Source organism: Geotrypetes seraphini, chromosome 8 (genome assembly GCF_902459505.1).
Source record: "Geotrypetes seraphini chromosome 8, aGeoSer1.1, whole genome shotgun sequence".
Classification (NCBI taxonomy): Eukaryota; Metazoa; Chordata; class Amphibia; order Gymnophiona; family Dermophiidae; genus Geotrypetes; species Geotrypetes seraphini.
The window spans coordinates 109,994,095-110,010,307 of NC_047091.1; the positions used below are offsets into that span (position 1 = coordinate 109,994,095).

The 16,213-nt window shown below is 43.4% G+C and overlaps 1 protein-coding gene across 1 annotated transcript in view; it reads right to left on the minus strand.

Annotated features, from left to right (window-relative positions):
* Positions 1-10,123: 10,123 nt before the first annotated feature.
* ATCAY (ATCAY kinesin light chain interacting caytaxin) overlaps positions 10,124-16,213 on the minus strand; it is a 51,036-nt gene continuing 44,946 nt past the window's right edge. Inside the window, exons 10-12 of the mRNA XM_033955917.1 lie at positions 15,102-15,137; positions 13,064-13,099; positions 10,124-11,388 (exon numbers count right to left, since the gene is read on the minus strand). Coding sequence (XP_033811808.1) covers positions 11,379-11,388; positions 13,064-13,099; positions 15,102-15,137 — 82 coding nt within the window. The 3' untranslated portion in view covers positions 10,124-11,378. The remainder of the gene's footprint in view (positions 11,389-13,063; positions 13,100-15,101; positions 15,138-16,213) is intronic.

Sequence of the window (16,213 nt, forward strand, 5' to 3'; positions counted from 1 at the left end):
GAGAATGGCTCGGATTGGTCAGCCTGTGTAATAATCGGTTGGCACCTTTACCAACCAATCCAGGGCAGCCCCGCCCACTGTCCTGAGCATATACGTTAGCCTTGCACCTGTTTCTGTCAGCAGGACGCCTATAATTAAATGTCCGGGCTATTCGTCTTGCCTAAATTAGTCATAATGTAGGTGCAAGTGAGACATTTAGCTCTGCCCCCTGAGAAGCGGCAAAGTCAAAACAATCGCATGGCATTTCCCTTGGAATGGTTGAAGGTTGATACAATGCGTGGATATGATTAGAAGTAAAGTAAAAGATACTTTCCAATAATTATGAGTTAAAAATTATTTTTTCTACTCTGGACCTACTTAAGGTGATAGAACATTGCTAAATTTTTCATAAATTTAGGGGTCCTTTTACCAAGCTGTGGTAAAAGCTGGCCTTAGCAGCCCTTATGTGTAATTTTCCTATGCAGTCAGATTTTCAAGTTTCAAGTTTATTAGGCTTTTATATACCGCCTATCAAGGTTATCTAAGCGGTTTTACAATCAGGTTCTCAAGCATTTTCAACTTTTTCAATTAATGGACATTGACAGCCATTAAAAAAAATATTACAGGACGCAATGTTCCCTCTAAGGATTGACCAGGTGTGTGCAAATTTCTCATGTGAGGAACAACTTATAAAAAATAAAAAATTTCTTGTGAGTAACAAGTTCTAAAAAAACAACAATTTTCCAGATTTGCAAGTATTTTTTGTGAGTGATGCTCCTAGAATCTATGAGCAATTGTTCAAATGCTCTGCTTAGAGCAGGCCTGCACAACTCAAAAATGATCCAGGGCCGCAATGAAGTCAGAAAATATAGTAAGGGCCGCAGGTAGTGGCCATGGCTTAAGACACCTGGAAGTGCGCAGATGTTGCCATGATGACATCATGTGCATGCGTGTCATCATCAGGCTGACATCCGCGCATGCATAGAGGCCTTCCGGATGGGCCCTGAGATGCTAGTAGTGGGTGCCAGCAGGGAAGAGGGGGAGAGAGGAGAGGCACTTGCGCCGGCTGAATGCCTACAGCAGTGTTTCTCAACTACTTCAAGCTAAGTATCCCCAACCACAGACCTCCCAAGTTCTGCCCTAAACCCACCCAAGCTCTGCCCCAGATCCTGTGGTAAAAATGGCCTTAGCATGTAGGAAAAACTTGTGCATGGCTGCATCACAGCTTAGTAAAAAGAAACCTTTGTTTTCTGTCTGTTTCCTGAGACATGCCACTTCTCCTTTTCAAGAAATCAAAAGAAGGGTCTTAGAAAACATCATGTCCATCATTCATCAAAACTCAATGCAAAACCATGGTGCAAAAGATGGTTAAAAAAAAACAACCTACCTATTTGACCTGGAAATTGATACAACGAGTGAGGTGATTAAATTTGCAGACGATATGAAGTTATTCAGAGTAGTGAAGATGCAAGAGGATTGCGAAGACCTGCAACGTGACATAAACACATTCGAGAAATGGGCTGCGACATGGCAAATCAGGTTTAACATGGATAAGTGTAAGGTGATGCATGTTGGTAACAAAAATCTTATACACAAACACAGGATGTCCGGTGCAGTACTTGGAGAGACCCCCCAGGAAAGAGACTTGGGAGAACTGGTCGACAAGTCAATGAAGTTGTCCGTGCAATGCGTGGCAGCGGCGAAAAGGGCAAACAGAATGCTGGGAATGATTAAGAAAGCGATCACGGATAGATTGGAGAAGGTTATCATGCCACTATACCGGGCCATGGTATGCCCTCACCTGAATACTGTGTCCAGCACTGGTTGCTGTACATGAAGAAGGACACAGTACTACTCGAAAGGGTCCAGAGAAGAGCAACTAAAATGGTTAAGGGGCTGGAGGAGTTGCGGTACAGTGAGAGATTAGAGAAACTGGGCCTCTTCTTCCTTGAAAAGAGGAGACTGAGAAGGGACATGAGTCAAACATTCAAGATACTGAAGGGAATAGACTTAGTAGATAAAGACAGGTTGTTCACCCTCTCCAAGGTAGAGAGAACGAGAGGGCACTCTCTAAAGTTAAAAGGAGATAGATTCCGTACAAACGTAAGGAAGTTCTTCTTCACCCAGAGAGTGGTAGAAAACTGGAATGCTCTTCCGGAGTCTGTTATAGGGGAAAACATTCTCCAGATAGGGCAGGATTAATCAATAGGCCAAGTAGGCACATGCCTAGGGCCCTAAATGGTCAGGGGGGCCCAATGAAGGAAGGCATCAACATTGTTTTTTCCAAATGGCGATGGACCCCTCCAGCATCGATCGGCAACGCGGGACCCCCAATCAGCAACGTGGGCCCCACCCCAATCGGCAATGCAGCTCCCCCCATCGACAGAAAGTAAAATAAGCAAGCAACGCGGATAAGAAAGGCAACGGGAACTGTAATTGTGCAAGCGGTGCTGCTTGCCCAAAGCTTCCCTCTGATGCAGCTTCTTGTTTCCACCTGGGCGCATGGTGGGGTGGGGCGGGGCAGGGGGGCCCAGAGGACTTGTGTGCCTATGGGCCCTCGATGAATTAATCCTGCCCTGCCTCTCCTGCCCTGCCTCCAGGGATGCAAGAAAAAGTTGGACAAGTTCCTGCTGAACCAGAACATACACAGTTAAGGCTAGTCTCAGTTAGGGCACTGGTCTTTGACCTAAGGGCCGCCTTGTGAGCGGACTGCTGGGCACAGTGGACCACTGGTCTGACCCAGCAGCAATTCTTATGTTCTTATGTCATCATCATGTGACTGAAGAACATTCAATTCACTTAATTTTCAAACATACAGTACATAAATCACTGTTTGCACAATCAAAACCTCACTAGATATAATAAATTCTGCAAGGTGGATATATCATAAGGGCTTATGATACTCAGATCATAGGATCTCTTATAACTTATATGTTTTCAACGCAGACCGCAGATTGGCCTAAGCAAAACAGAAAAAAAAAGAGCCATGAAAAAGGAAACACTTTAGGAGTGAATATACTTTTAATGAAGTATCCACAAGGTTTTGTGTCATCATATAAAGAAAAAGTACAATATCTCCTAGCGCATCAACATCTTAAGTAATGCAAACACTTTAGAAAAATGACAAAGTAGAGTAGGTGCAAAGGGAAAGAAATTGCTGGGTAAGGTTCATTTCCTGGCCACAGTCACTTTCACAAGAGCACTCTGTTACCCAATTTCTGAGTGCCAGTTATGAAAATTTTTTGTCTATAATTGCTTCTTATTTTTAAAGCAATCTCTTAAACTTTTCTTGCTCTTCAAATGACACACAGCAGCAGCTTCACCTAAGGGTAAGATGTTTCCCCTTGAGCACGTTTGTTTCCTGTTCTTCACCTAGCCAGGCTTCTCCCCCTCCCCCTCTTAGGCCTCCCCATGAACCTAGCCCAGGCCTGTGACCCCTGACCTTTTCACCCTCTAACCTTCTTATCATCAATCCCAGGCCTCCTCCCTGACCTTGGTCCCAGGTCCTTCATCTTAGCCCAGGCCTCTGATTCTTAACCCTTCCCAAATCTGATCTCCCTATTTTCAATCCCAGACCTTCCCATGGCCTTGGCTCCAGGTTTCTACCCCTCCCCCTCTCATACCTTCAGACTGATCCCTTCTGCCTCTCCCTCCCAGGCCTCCCTATGAGCGTAGCCCAGGTCTCTGGCACCTGACTCTTCACTACCTCTGACCTCCCCATCTTCAACCCTTGGCCTTGCACTGGCCTCTGTCCCAGGTCTCTCCCCATCTCCATCCCTCACACATCCACGGACTTAGCCCACCACAGCTCAGCCACTCCATCTCCAGCCTCTCCCCTGTCCCCCACCATGGGAGCTGGAAACAGCCCTCCCCATCTTATCCCACCTTCCCCCTCCCTCCCTCTCGTTCCTGGTCCCTGCCCCATTGCCAGTCACCCCATTCTCTGGCAATAAATTCCAAAGTCTAATTACATGTTGTGTGAAGAAATATTTTCTCCGGTATGTTTTAAATCTAGTATTTAGTAGCTTCATCGCATGCCCCCTAGTCCTAGTATTTTTGGAAAGAGTGAACAAGTGATTCACATCTACCCTTTCCACTCTACTTATTATTTTATAGACCTCTATCATATCACCCTCTCTTCTCTAAGCTGAAAAGCCCTAGCCGCATTAGCCTTTCCTCACAGGGAAGTCATCCCATCCCTTTTATCATTTTTGTTGCCCTTTAAGAACATAAGAATAGCCTTACTGGGTCCCTCAAGCCCAGTAGCTCATTCTCACAGTGGCCAATCCAGGTCATGGTGGTGGTCATTCTCACTGTGGCCAAAGCCCAAGGAGTAGCAATATTCCATGCTACCTGTACCTTTTCTAATTCCGCTATATCTTTTTTGAGATATGGTGACCAGAACTGCACACAGTTATACCCATAATGCATTTAGGTGCTATTCTATAAACCTACTGGCTGATATTCAAAACTAATTAACTGGCCTGGAATGGCTCCTGGCTGATTCATAGCATTTAGCCAGCTAATAGCATTTAGCCCGCCAATCTTATAAGCTGCAATGATTCATTGTAGAAAATTGTGGGATATAAGAAACTGTATGTTATGATATGATATTCAGTAGGAGATAGCCAGTTGTCTCTGCTGAATATTCATGGTTATCAACTAGCCATTCACCAGCTAGGTTCACAACTTAGCCAGCTAGCTGTGAATATTCAGCGCTGGCTGTCTACGTTTAGCGGGCAAATTGGACTGCATAAAGAGCAGTCCTATCTTTGCCTGCTATTAACAAGGAAGCACTGAATATTTGCTTAGCTGGTCACTGGAAATAGCCAGGTTGAGTGCCGGCATTGGGCAGCCAGGGGTTATAGCTGAACTACTTCAACTAACAGCCAATCTGTCGATCAAATCAGGAAGGATTCTAGAAGACTGGAAAGTGGTAAATGTTACGCCGATCTTCAAGAAAGGTTCGAGGGGAGATTTGGGAAACTACAGACCAGTGAGTCTGACTTCAGTACCGGGAAAGATGGTAGAGGCGCTGATAAAGGACTGCATCATTGATCACCTTGATGGACACAATCTGAGCCAGCACGGCTTCAGCAAAGGAAGATCTTGCCTGACAAACTTACTGCATTTCTTAGAGGGAGTAAACAGGCAAATAGACAAGGGTGACCCGGTCGACACTGTATATCTGGATTTTCAGAAGGCGTTCGACAAGGTCCCGCATGAATGACTACTTCGAAAAATTGCAAGCCATGGAATCGAGGGTGAAGTACTCATGTGGATTAAAAACTGGTTGGCAGATAGGAAACAGAGAGTGGGGATAAATGGACAATACTCGGACTGGAAAAGCGTCATGAGTGGAGTGCCGAAGAGTTTGGTGCTCTGGAATCTGTTGCTGGAGAATGTGGTGAAATCAGCTTAGCAGGGTTTGAAAAAAGGTTTGGATAACTTCCTAAAAGGGAAGTCCATAGGCCATTATTGAGATGGCTTAGGGAAATCCACAGCTTATTCCTAGGATAAGTATCATAAAATCTGTTTTACTACTTGGGACCTAGCTAGGTACTTGGGACCTGGGTTGGCCACTATTGGATACTGGGCTTGATGGACCTTCGGTCTGTCCCAGTATGGCAATTCTTATGTTTTTATAAGTTTATAAAATTCTGTCAGTCACGTGTACAACTGAAAATATTTGTGTGAATATTTACATCAGCCTTTGACATGGTATAAATGTTTGCACCTAATGTTTGACACTTAAATGCCAACTAGTGCCAGTATTCTAAAATGGCTTCAGTGCTCAACATTGACATTATAGAATACACAATTTTTTGTGTCTAATTTTTGTCACCCTTTCTTGAATCTACCCCACTATGCTTTTACAGAGATTAGGATGATGAGGTCAAAGGAGCCAGGCTCAAAATATTGGAAGCAACAGAAGTGGGCTGAGTTCTGAAGAGCTTTGCACAGTGTCTTTTGCTAGATGACCTCATTCATTTCCCTTTCACAGATTGGTTTGATTCTGATGGAGAATGACCAGCTGTCCTTTTGTCCTTCCCAACAAGCCATTTAGATGAGTGCCTTCTTATCCAAAACAAATGTTCTCTAGTATAAATTACATAGCAGTTGTACCACAAATATGATTTTTTTTTTTCTGCTCGGCAGAATGATCAGAGATTGCTTCTCTCTTCATAGTTTGTTGTGGACAGTTTTCACTTTTTAATCAAATGTCCAAGAAGCGCAGTTTCAAAAATTGCCTTGTCAGCACACTTTTTCACTTTCAGTTGCACGCGATTTGTGTGCCATCTCCTTCAGGTGGTGAGAAGAGAGGGTGTGCTGAAGAAGCCCTGAAGCAGGAATCGAAACAGCTATGTCGGCTACTGACTCTCTTACACTACTTATAATATAAGTTTTTGAATTGATTTTCAAGTTTTGTTGAACAATCAACTGTACATGTTGTGAAGATTAATAAGTATGCTAAGAAGTTTCATGTTGCTCGTTGGACGTATGAGGAGGCGAAAGTTGGCCATTAGTTACTGGCAGTAAAAGTTTGCTAGTAACGGCCACTTCTGAACAATCCAAACAAAAGCTTTATGATGTGCTGAATGTAGGGTTAATTTGATTTTTCATCTCCTTCAGGAAAGCACACGAGCTCCTGAACTATAATCTGTGTGCTCAGGTAGGCACACTGAAGCCATGACCATTCACTGAAAGATTTTCCTTGCTTCAGTTGAGGAAAAAGTGCCTTCACCAATGAAACATAAAGATAAGTCTTCTTTCAAATCCAATCACCAGGAAAATCCAATCACTAACGGTGCAGATTGCAGACAGTTTACCAAGACTCTCAGTGCCAAAAACTCTTCCTTTTGAACTAATCAGGATCTCTGTGTCAACAGCACCAGCCATGCACCTGCAGTGATAGACACTATGCCGATGAGTAAAGTGCCAACATTGATGTCTGTGGCACTGGCAGGGCCAGATAGTATTCCAGCCAAAAAAGCATGATTAACACAGATGGCAGGGTCAGTGACTGTACTAATCTTCATCACCAATGACTACGCATAAACACTGGAATCTATCCTTCCTTCACAATCACTGCTTGCCACTCAGACACCATTCTGGACATCTTCATCCATCTTGAGACTGTAGCTATAGTTTCCCTGGCCTAGTTTCACTTGGACAGGTTTCTTAAAAATTTGATATACCGCCTTATTAAAAATTCAAAGCGGTTTCATAGTGTGAAGTCCACTATACTTGGTGGAGTCCCTGGGAATCTGAATATTTCTCAGCATCCGACCTCTTAAGCCAGGAAAGCCCAATTGCCAGATTTTTCATTGGATTCATTCTCTCTGTTCCCATGGCCAGACCTTCTCCAGAAGAAGTCTCATATTCAAAACTTGTAGTTCACATGGAAATAGATATACCAGACCCATGACAGAGAAGATATGAGTCCTTCACTGGCTTGATTCTCCAAGAGAACTTAAAATCTCAATATATTTTGGAAGAACAGTGAGAGAGGGGCGATATGATAGAGACATTTAAATAAATGAAATGCAGTTACCAGCCAGTGGCAAGGACGCGGCTGGCAGAGAGAACTTTGATCTCATATTTTTTAATATTTATAAATTGTGGAGAAAAAGCCTCAACACTAGTATCTTTGACAGCAATCAATACTGACTATAAGCTGATCATTTACTTCTTCATCGGCCTAAAAAACTCCACTGTTTTAATATGTTACTCTCTAATCATAAGAACATACGAACATAAGAATTGCCGCTGCTGGGTCAGACCAGTTTGTCTTGAATCCCTGGAGGGTATTTTCCCCTACAACAGCCTCCAGAAGAGCATTCCAGTTTTCCACCACTCTGGGTGAAAAAGAACTTCCTTACGTTTGAAGCGAATCTATCCCCTTTTAACTTTAGAGAGTGCCCTCTTGTTCTCCCCACCTTGGAGAGGGTGAACAACTTGTCTTTATCTAATAAGTCTATATCCTTTAATATCTTGAATGTTTCTATCATGTCCTCTCTCAGTCTCCTCTTTTCAAGGGAGAAGAGGTCCAGTTTCTCTAATCTCTTGCTGTATGACAATCGGGCCGCAGCCCACCACTGTGCACAGGGCAAAAAAAGGAGAAGTACTTTTACTTAGCTGCGTGACGTGAAAACTTGATGGTATCACTTCATATGCCTTCTACGATAGCTCAACAGAGCCTGTTGTTCCATCCACATCCTTCCACTGCCAACCGACAAGAGCCTTGTATCGCCATAACTGGCTGCCTCAGGGGTGTTTATTACTGAAGCTCCCCACCAGCAGATGCTCTGGCTTCTTCTGCTGGCATACACTACTGTTCTCCACAGTGTAGCCTTCCTCGATCTCTCTGCCAGTGAGGGATGGGTTCCTACAGGTCTGCTCATTTCTTCTTCGCTGGCTGTTGTGGAATTTCCTTTTATTGGAACACAGAGATTTTTTTTGTGTATGTGCAAAGAAACCTATGTGCACAGACGAATAGTCAGACAGACAGATGGATGGGCCTGCTAATATATCATGAGAATGTGCACCAGTGAGAGAATATCCTAAGAATCTATACTCAGCATTCAAAAACTTGGTTAATAATAATTTGTGCTTCTTGTCTTTACAGTTTCCTCCCAGATCCAAAGCTGAATACAACAGTCCTGATGTAAGCAGCATCAAGAATAGTAAAGTAACCTTCTGATGTGAATATTTATTGCAAACTGCCCTAGTTCTGTGGTATAACATGCATATTGTGTTACTTCTGCAACAGAAATAAGATTTACATATTGAAAAATTAATCAGTTTTGCACTGTAGCAAGGTGAACCTCACATCCAGCAATATGGCATGCCTAATCCTATACTCCATAGTGAGTAATTCATCAATGGGCACTAAGCAATTTATCACGTACTAACTGCATTAGTGCCCGCTAAGATGCCAATTGTATTCCTATGGGCATCTTAGCTTTTAGCACTGCTAATTGTTAGTGCATGCTAATGTGGATAGGATGAGCTAAATCACTTAGCCCCATCGATGAATTCTCCTCTTAGCGCCTTAAACGGTTTCGTGTGGGACTAAATAATACTCAGGAGTAGGGTTACCATATTTTTGATGGGAAAACAAAAGGACATGTGACCCTGCCCTATTCTACCCCCAGCCCCATCCTGTTCTACCACCAGCCCTGCCCCCACACAATCCTCGTCTCCATTTCTTCCTGGAGCTCGGGGCCGTGTCCAAGTGCGTGTGCTATGCAAAGACATCACATACATGTGCACATGCGTGCGACATCATGGTGTCACAACCACGCAGGCTTGGAGGCCCTCCAGATGCGGCCCCAAGCTCTGGCAGAGCCAGGACTGTGCAAAAGCCAAAGTGCTGGGTTTGTAAAATTCATCTGGACACCTGTGGGGTCCTTTTACTAAGGCGCACTAGCTGATTTAGCACGCGCTAAATGCTAATGAACATAAAAAGTTGCCTCCGCTGAGTCAGACCAGAGGTCCATCACGCCCAGCAGTCCACTCCCGCGGCGGCCCATCAGGTCCATGACTTGTAAGGTGATCCTTTGTCTAAAACCCTTCAATCCCCTTTATCCTTCTATCTATACCCTTTCATAATCCTATCTCTACCTCTACCTATATCCCTCAATCCCCGCATCTTTCAGGAATTTATCCAATCCTTCTTTGAAACCCCGTAGTGTACTCTGTCCTATCACAACCTCCAGAAGCGCATTCCAGGTGCCCACCACCCTCTGAGTGAAAAAGAATTTCCTAGCATTGGTTCTAAACCTGTCCCCTTTCAATTTCTCCGAGTGTCCCCTTGTTCTTGTGGTTCCCGATAGGCTGAAGAATCTGTCCCTCTCCACCTTCTCTATGCCCTTCGTGATCTTGTAAGTCTTTGGACGCGTTAGCGTTTAATGTGCACTAAAACGGCCAGCGCGCCTTAGTAAAAAGACCCCCCTGGGCAGTCCTCTAAAAAAGAGGACATGTCCAGGTAAATCCAGACATCTGGTAACCCTACTCAGGAGAAGCAGCCTGACAGGGCAATCCCTATGAAGGCAGGTGCAGTAAGACATGCATGACACTCAGATCGTTCATAGAGTTTGAGGATTATGGATGTGGCTTTCAAACACCCCCCCCCCACACAAAATACAATAATTTTTGTGATGAAGATGGGGTGTAGCTTGTAAGTTTTAGAAAGAAACTGAATTTGTTAGGAGGTAATCTTTGTTATTAGCGCACCATGGCTATTATGCATAGCTTTTGGGGGAAAAGATAACTCTTCTGCATTTAAGTGCCTCCATATTATAGAAATTCAGCAATTGATGTGGGGTGATGTAGTGAGGTGGCAGTATGCTACAGCACTGATTTTATCCAAAGTTACACCAAATAGAGATGAAGATGGGGAAATAAAATGAATCCTGCTTCCTTCCGTGCACTGGTCTTCCTCAAAAGAAAATCCCAAATCACATGTAGAATATATATTTTCTAGTACAGCTGCATAAATGTCAACCGTTAAAGACAGCGGGTCTTAGTAAATATATTCACAATCTTCCTGGGTTTGTGCTGTCCTTGAGAAATCATCTCTTCGTGAGCATTACAATTTCTCAGTTACGGAAGAAGCCGTAAAAAGCTTCAGTGCAGCGTCTTTTTCTGCCTGCTAAGCAGCTTCTGAAATTGTCTGGTGACTGGACTCCCGTCAAAATAATGTCCTTTCTTGAGTTCTCTACTGCAGTGTAAGAAGATGCTTGTAGTAAGGACACAATGGTTCTGCCATTATAAGGCCATGAAAAGAGGGCCTTATAAAGAGGTGGGATGGAGTACCAATGAAGTGTACCATTATTTCCAGCAAGGTTTTGATTACTTGGAGTTGGTAAGAGAAGTGGCCTGGGAGAGGAAAAAGCAAGACAATGAATTACAAGCCAGTGTCCCAGAATGTAAGGGCAACGTGTTGGGAATAACTTTGAGGCCAAATGGTGGATCAAGAGAAAAAAGCTGTTCCTCCCTGGAGATTCTAAAACATCTGTCCACTTCCCATCGAAAACTGAAATTGCATAACGCTGACCAGCAGCAATTTGATGAAAGGTGACAAATAAATACAGATATATCTTTTCTCCTATAACTTATTAACTTATTGAGCTTAAGGAAGAAGTAATAGGTGGATTTATATCAGTTTCCATCTGAGAACATAATCCTGTGTTTTCTGAGCATGAATTATGTTTTGTAGGCCTTGATGACTAGAGCAGTACATCTCTGCATCCCCAGATGCCGCCCAGGAATCACAATAGGAAGGTGTGGAGATGGTAGTCCAGATCTGGGTACTTGAGGTGAAGGGATTGTTAGGTTGGGATTTTCCATGAAGCTACGCTTGAGTTTGGTGTCTCGCTCATGGGCCATATCCTTCATGACATCCTGCAAGAAAGGAAAAGATACATCATGTTGTTCCATAAAAAGTTATAGGAAATATCAACTATTGCATCTCAACTGTAGTAAACAGCTTACTGCCACTGAAACACAAAACATAGAATCCAACCAAAAATCATCATCATTTTACCGTTTCTCCTCTCTCCAATTTTCTATTGTACACTTTGTACAACTGAGCTTCTTCAGATTTGTAAGACAGCTTAATTTGCTTATGTTAAACATCCCAGAGCCACGCAGGACCCTTAGTTAAGAGATCTCTTTCCCCTCCCTATTCGCGGTTTCGGGGTTTGCTGTTTTGATTATCTGTGATTTTATTTTTTTTTTTTGGGGGGGAAAGCATAGTTTAGGGCCTTCCTGCCTCCCTCCCGCCTTTCCCCAGGCATCCCGGCCTTGCCTGGTGGTCTAGTGGGCTTTCGGGGCAGGAGCAATCTTCCTACGCTCCTACCCTGTGTAGATCGCCAATAGGAAATGGCTGCTGTGAGCTCCCATCGTAGTCTCAAGAGACTACGGGAACTCAAGGCAGTCATTTCCTATTGGCGATCTGCACGGGGTAGGAGAGTAGGAAGTTCGCTCCTGTCCTGAAAGCCCGCTAGACCACCATGTAAGGCCGGGATGCCGGGGGGAAGGCGGGAAGGAGGTAGGGGTGGGTCAGAGCCGGACGACAAGTTATTCGCGGTCCGGCTCTGCCCCTATCCCCTGCGAATACCAAGGGTAAAGTGTACTCTGTTAGTAACAATGACATCTGTAGAGAAGAAAAGGATAATTATGAAAGCATTTTTTTCTAAAAAGTCAATTCTGTTTTATGGACAAACAGTTTCCATTTTCCCAGATGTTTCCAGACAAATTCAAATTCGACGTAAGGCCTTTCTCCAGCTAAAGCCCAAAGTGATAGCTGGAAAAGGAACTTTCTTCTTAAAATTTCCCTGCAAATGTCTGGTAACCTAGGAAACAAATTCATATGTCTTTTTTAAACCCTTACACTTGGAAACTTTTCTGCACTTAAAGTTGATGTTTAAGTTGATTAGTAAGAGATTTCTTACTCTGTGAGTTTAAATGGGATCATTTATATTGCCTAGCACGCATTTGAACTAGCCAGTTTCTTCATGATGTGGGCTTGAAGATTATGTTAAATTTATTTTATTTTGATACAATGATGGGTTTTTTTTCCTGGTTTCTTGTGATTTCTAAATATTGTAAAGTATTCAGAAATCTTAATTTAAACCAAAAAACCCCCATCCCAGAGCAACTGCTGTTCTGTTTTTTGCAGCTGATTTTGTGGTAGGTGCTTCCTTTCCTGCCCCACAACAGATATACCAGATAGGCAATATATCAAATTCTCATGAAAAAACAAATATAAACCTGACAATAACTTTGCATATACTGGGTTCCAATGCACACAGATTTTTATAATGCATATTTGTTGTGGATACTCTGAAAAAGCTCGGGGAAGCCCTGACCTGAACCTACTTTGAGCAGCGTTACTTTGCACAGAAACTTGGAGCCTCATGACATGTGATAGAATGCTTAAATAATTCTTTGTGGCTTTTTTCTTAATATGGCAGATATTACAGCATAAAGGTGGCCTCATTTGGCTAAACAGTTGTGCTGTCATAAACCAAAGTGATAGAAAAGAGAGAAGGAGGAATCATTTCAATCTCTTTACCTTTCCCTTGCCACCTCTTCTGGTTTCTCTTCTGACCTGAAATAACAATCATGTTTCAGACTCATTGGTGCAAAGGAACAAAAGCTATAGCTCAGTCTTATACTGGTTTATCAGAATGGTACTATCCAGCTACCCTTTGATTCCTTCCCAGGATATCATACCTCATAAGATCTTGTCTGAGGTTGTGTTATCTTCTTTGCTTTCACTACACTCTATAAGTCATGTATTTGCTTTGGTAGCCTACTACTACTGCAAACTTAGACTGGCCTCCGTGAAGATGGGATACTGGGCTAGATGGGCCATTGGTCTGACCCAATAAGGCTATTCTTATGACATTCAGCTGGTGGTGGTCAGTGTTTTTAAATGCTGATCGCCATGGGCAAAATCGGCCCTAGATAGTCGATGCTGGGCCATGTTTGGGCATCAGGAATAAATATCTGGGGCTAATTAATCTTAAGCTGACCTCCGAATCTTATGAGTCCTGGCCGATATTCAGCTGAGGACTACTTATCACACTTATGCAGGTCCCAGCTGAATATTGGCTGAGACTCACATAAGGGAATCTGGCCAGTCCCAGATCCCTTCTTATTTCTCTCCCTCTCATACCCTTGGAACATCACTAACTCCTCTTCTGAACACACTCCCTCCCCAGAACATCACCAACTGTCACCCCCCCCCCCCCCCCGCAGCCCAATCTGCCCTGTTCCTGGTGGTCTAGTGAAGGAACAAGCAGGAACTTGCTTCTGCCCACCACATCTGCACCTCCAAAATGGCTGCCACAACCTCTAGCAGTAGCCATTCTGAAGGCACAGCTGCGACAGGCAGGAGTGAGTGAGCATTGTTCCTACCAGTTCTTCCCCTAGACTACTAGGAATGGGGGTGGGGAGGGAGTAGGGTTGATGATGTTCTGGGAAGGAGAAGGATTAGTAGAGGGCAATTGTGATATTCTAGGAATGGGAGTGGGGTGGGGTGAGATGGAGAGGTTGTTGGAAAGCTTCAGGCCAGTACCCAGAAGTTATTCATGTGTCAGCAGATATTCAGTGCCAATACCCGCATAGCTAGGCGTGCATATTTAGGACCACTTTGTTATGCAGTCCTATATGCCTGCTTAGCTATGTGGACACTGGCACTGAATGTTACCAGCACCTGCTTAGCTGCTGGCTCCTCCCCCATTCCACTCCTCTGTACCACTTCTGACCTGCACACTTCAAATATGGCTAGTCAGAGCTGATATTCAGAGGCACTGCCTGGTTAAGTGCCTCAAAATTTTGGCAGCTAGGTGGCAACAAGTGATTTAAGCATGCAGGAGCCTCTCTTGCCTGCTTAGATCACTTTGAATATTGACTGGTTACTGATTCAGTGTGATTCATTTGAGGCCCAGCACAAAACTCTGAAAACTGAAGTGAATGGAAAATTGCTCTAGCAGTCAACAGTACTAACAATTCAGGATTAAATTATATTATTATTTGAAGGAGGCTTTTCAAAACCAATCTGCCTTCTAGTATGGTTTAGTAAGGATGTGTTTCACTGCTGGCCTGTTGTGTGTGTGTGTGGGGGGGGGGGGGGTTAAAATCAGATGCTGTCCTTTCATTATCCCCAAACTCATGAAAATAAGAAAAATCCTTGACTGTGCTACTACATAGCAATTTATAAATGTGAGGACAGTTTCTTCCCCTTTTGACATTTGGAGCGCAATTTTCAAAGCTATTTATTTGGGAGAAAGCTTTTTACTTGGGTAAAGGGCTCTCTGAAAATGCTCCACCCTTAATCCAGCTGAAAGTATCCAGGGGGTTTGGCACCTTTAGCCTGGTTAAAAGGACGTGTTCCAAGGGCAGAATTAGGAAATATCACATACATTGCATTTTCTCAGCCAAACTTAGCCTGCACAAAATTGTAGAAAGCCATTTGTGGACTTTGAATAAGCTGTTTTGAAAAATTAAGGTTGGGAGCGCTGGAGAAAATTTTCAGACATATGTGTAGCTTCCTGTAGCGAAAATACAGCAGCTTTTTAGCTCTAATAACAGAACGTCAAACTAACCTTTCTTTTCTGGCTCTACTTCTCTCTTCATCATACCTGCAATAAATCAGAGACTCCCGTCATTACCCAAGTCTGAGTCATACATTTGCTCAATGGATGCAGCCGTGTCCTACTTAACAGGTAGAAGCTATTTATAGGAACTGGAACAAATGTAAAGGAATTTTCTTGAATAATTGTGTCTCATGCTATGATGGTGATCTAGACCCTATGACAGTTGGCTGTGATGTGAAGACCGTAGTCAACTGAACTCTGTTCAAGAGCTGGATAAGTGCACTCACCTAACAGAAACTGTGAATGATAGTTTTACGGCTGTGTCCTTTCTTTCAAGTAGGACATTTTTCTCCCTGGACAAGCAGGACAAACTCAGCCACACATTGGTGACATTATTCCTGAAGGTGCTTGTTCAGATCCATCCTCTCCAAGCCTGGAAAAGCTACAAAGCTCTTACTCCAGGGCTCCTTCCCATGCACTAATGCATTCACTGTTTCCCTCAATATACTTCATGTATAGGCAGTGGAACATTTTTTTGTTTGGAGGGGCCCAAAAGCAAGATCCTAGCCCCAGCAGGATCCTGTGGCATGATGACTTCCCCGGTTGCTGAAATTTTAAACCTTTGGGCAGCTGCCACTCAGCATTAATGAGCAGGCCTGCCCCAGACGTCTTCACACTAACTCTCAGTTAAAAAATGTTTTTTCACTTTATGGAAACTTCGTACCGTTAAACACTATTTTGACTTCTTCTCTTTTCGACTGCTGGTTCAATCTTTGATCTTAAGTATCTTAGACTATTGCAATATTATATACTTGGGATCTTTTAAGAAAACCATCAAACGACTGAGAATCATTCAGAACGCTGCAGTCCGTCTCATCTATGGTCTCAAGAAATCGGATCATGTAAGCCCATATTACAAAAAAACTGCACTGGCTGCCCATGGAAGCAAGGGTTATTTTTAAGTTTACTTGCCTTTGCTTCAAAACTATAACAGGTACATCCCCAATCTATCTATCTCATTATTTCGATTTTCCAGGCACAACTTGTACCCATAGTGCCTACTTGTTCGCTTTCCCATCCTTGAAGGGCTGTATCTACAAGAGATTCCTCGATAGAACATT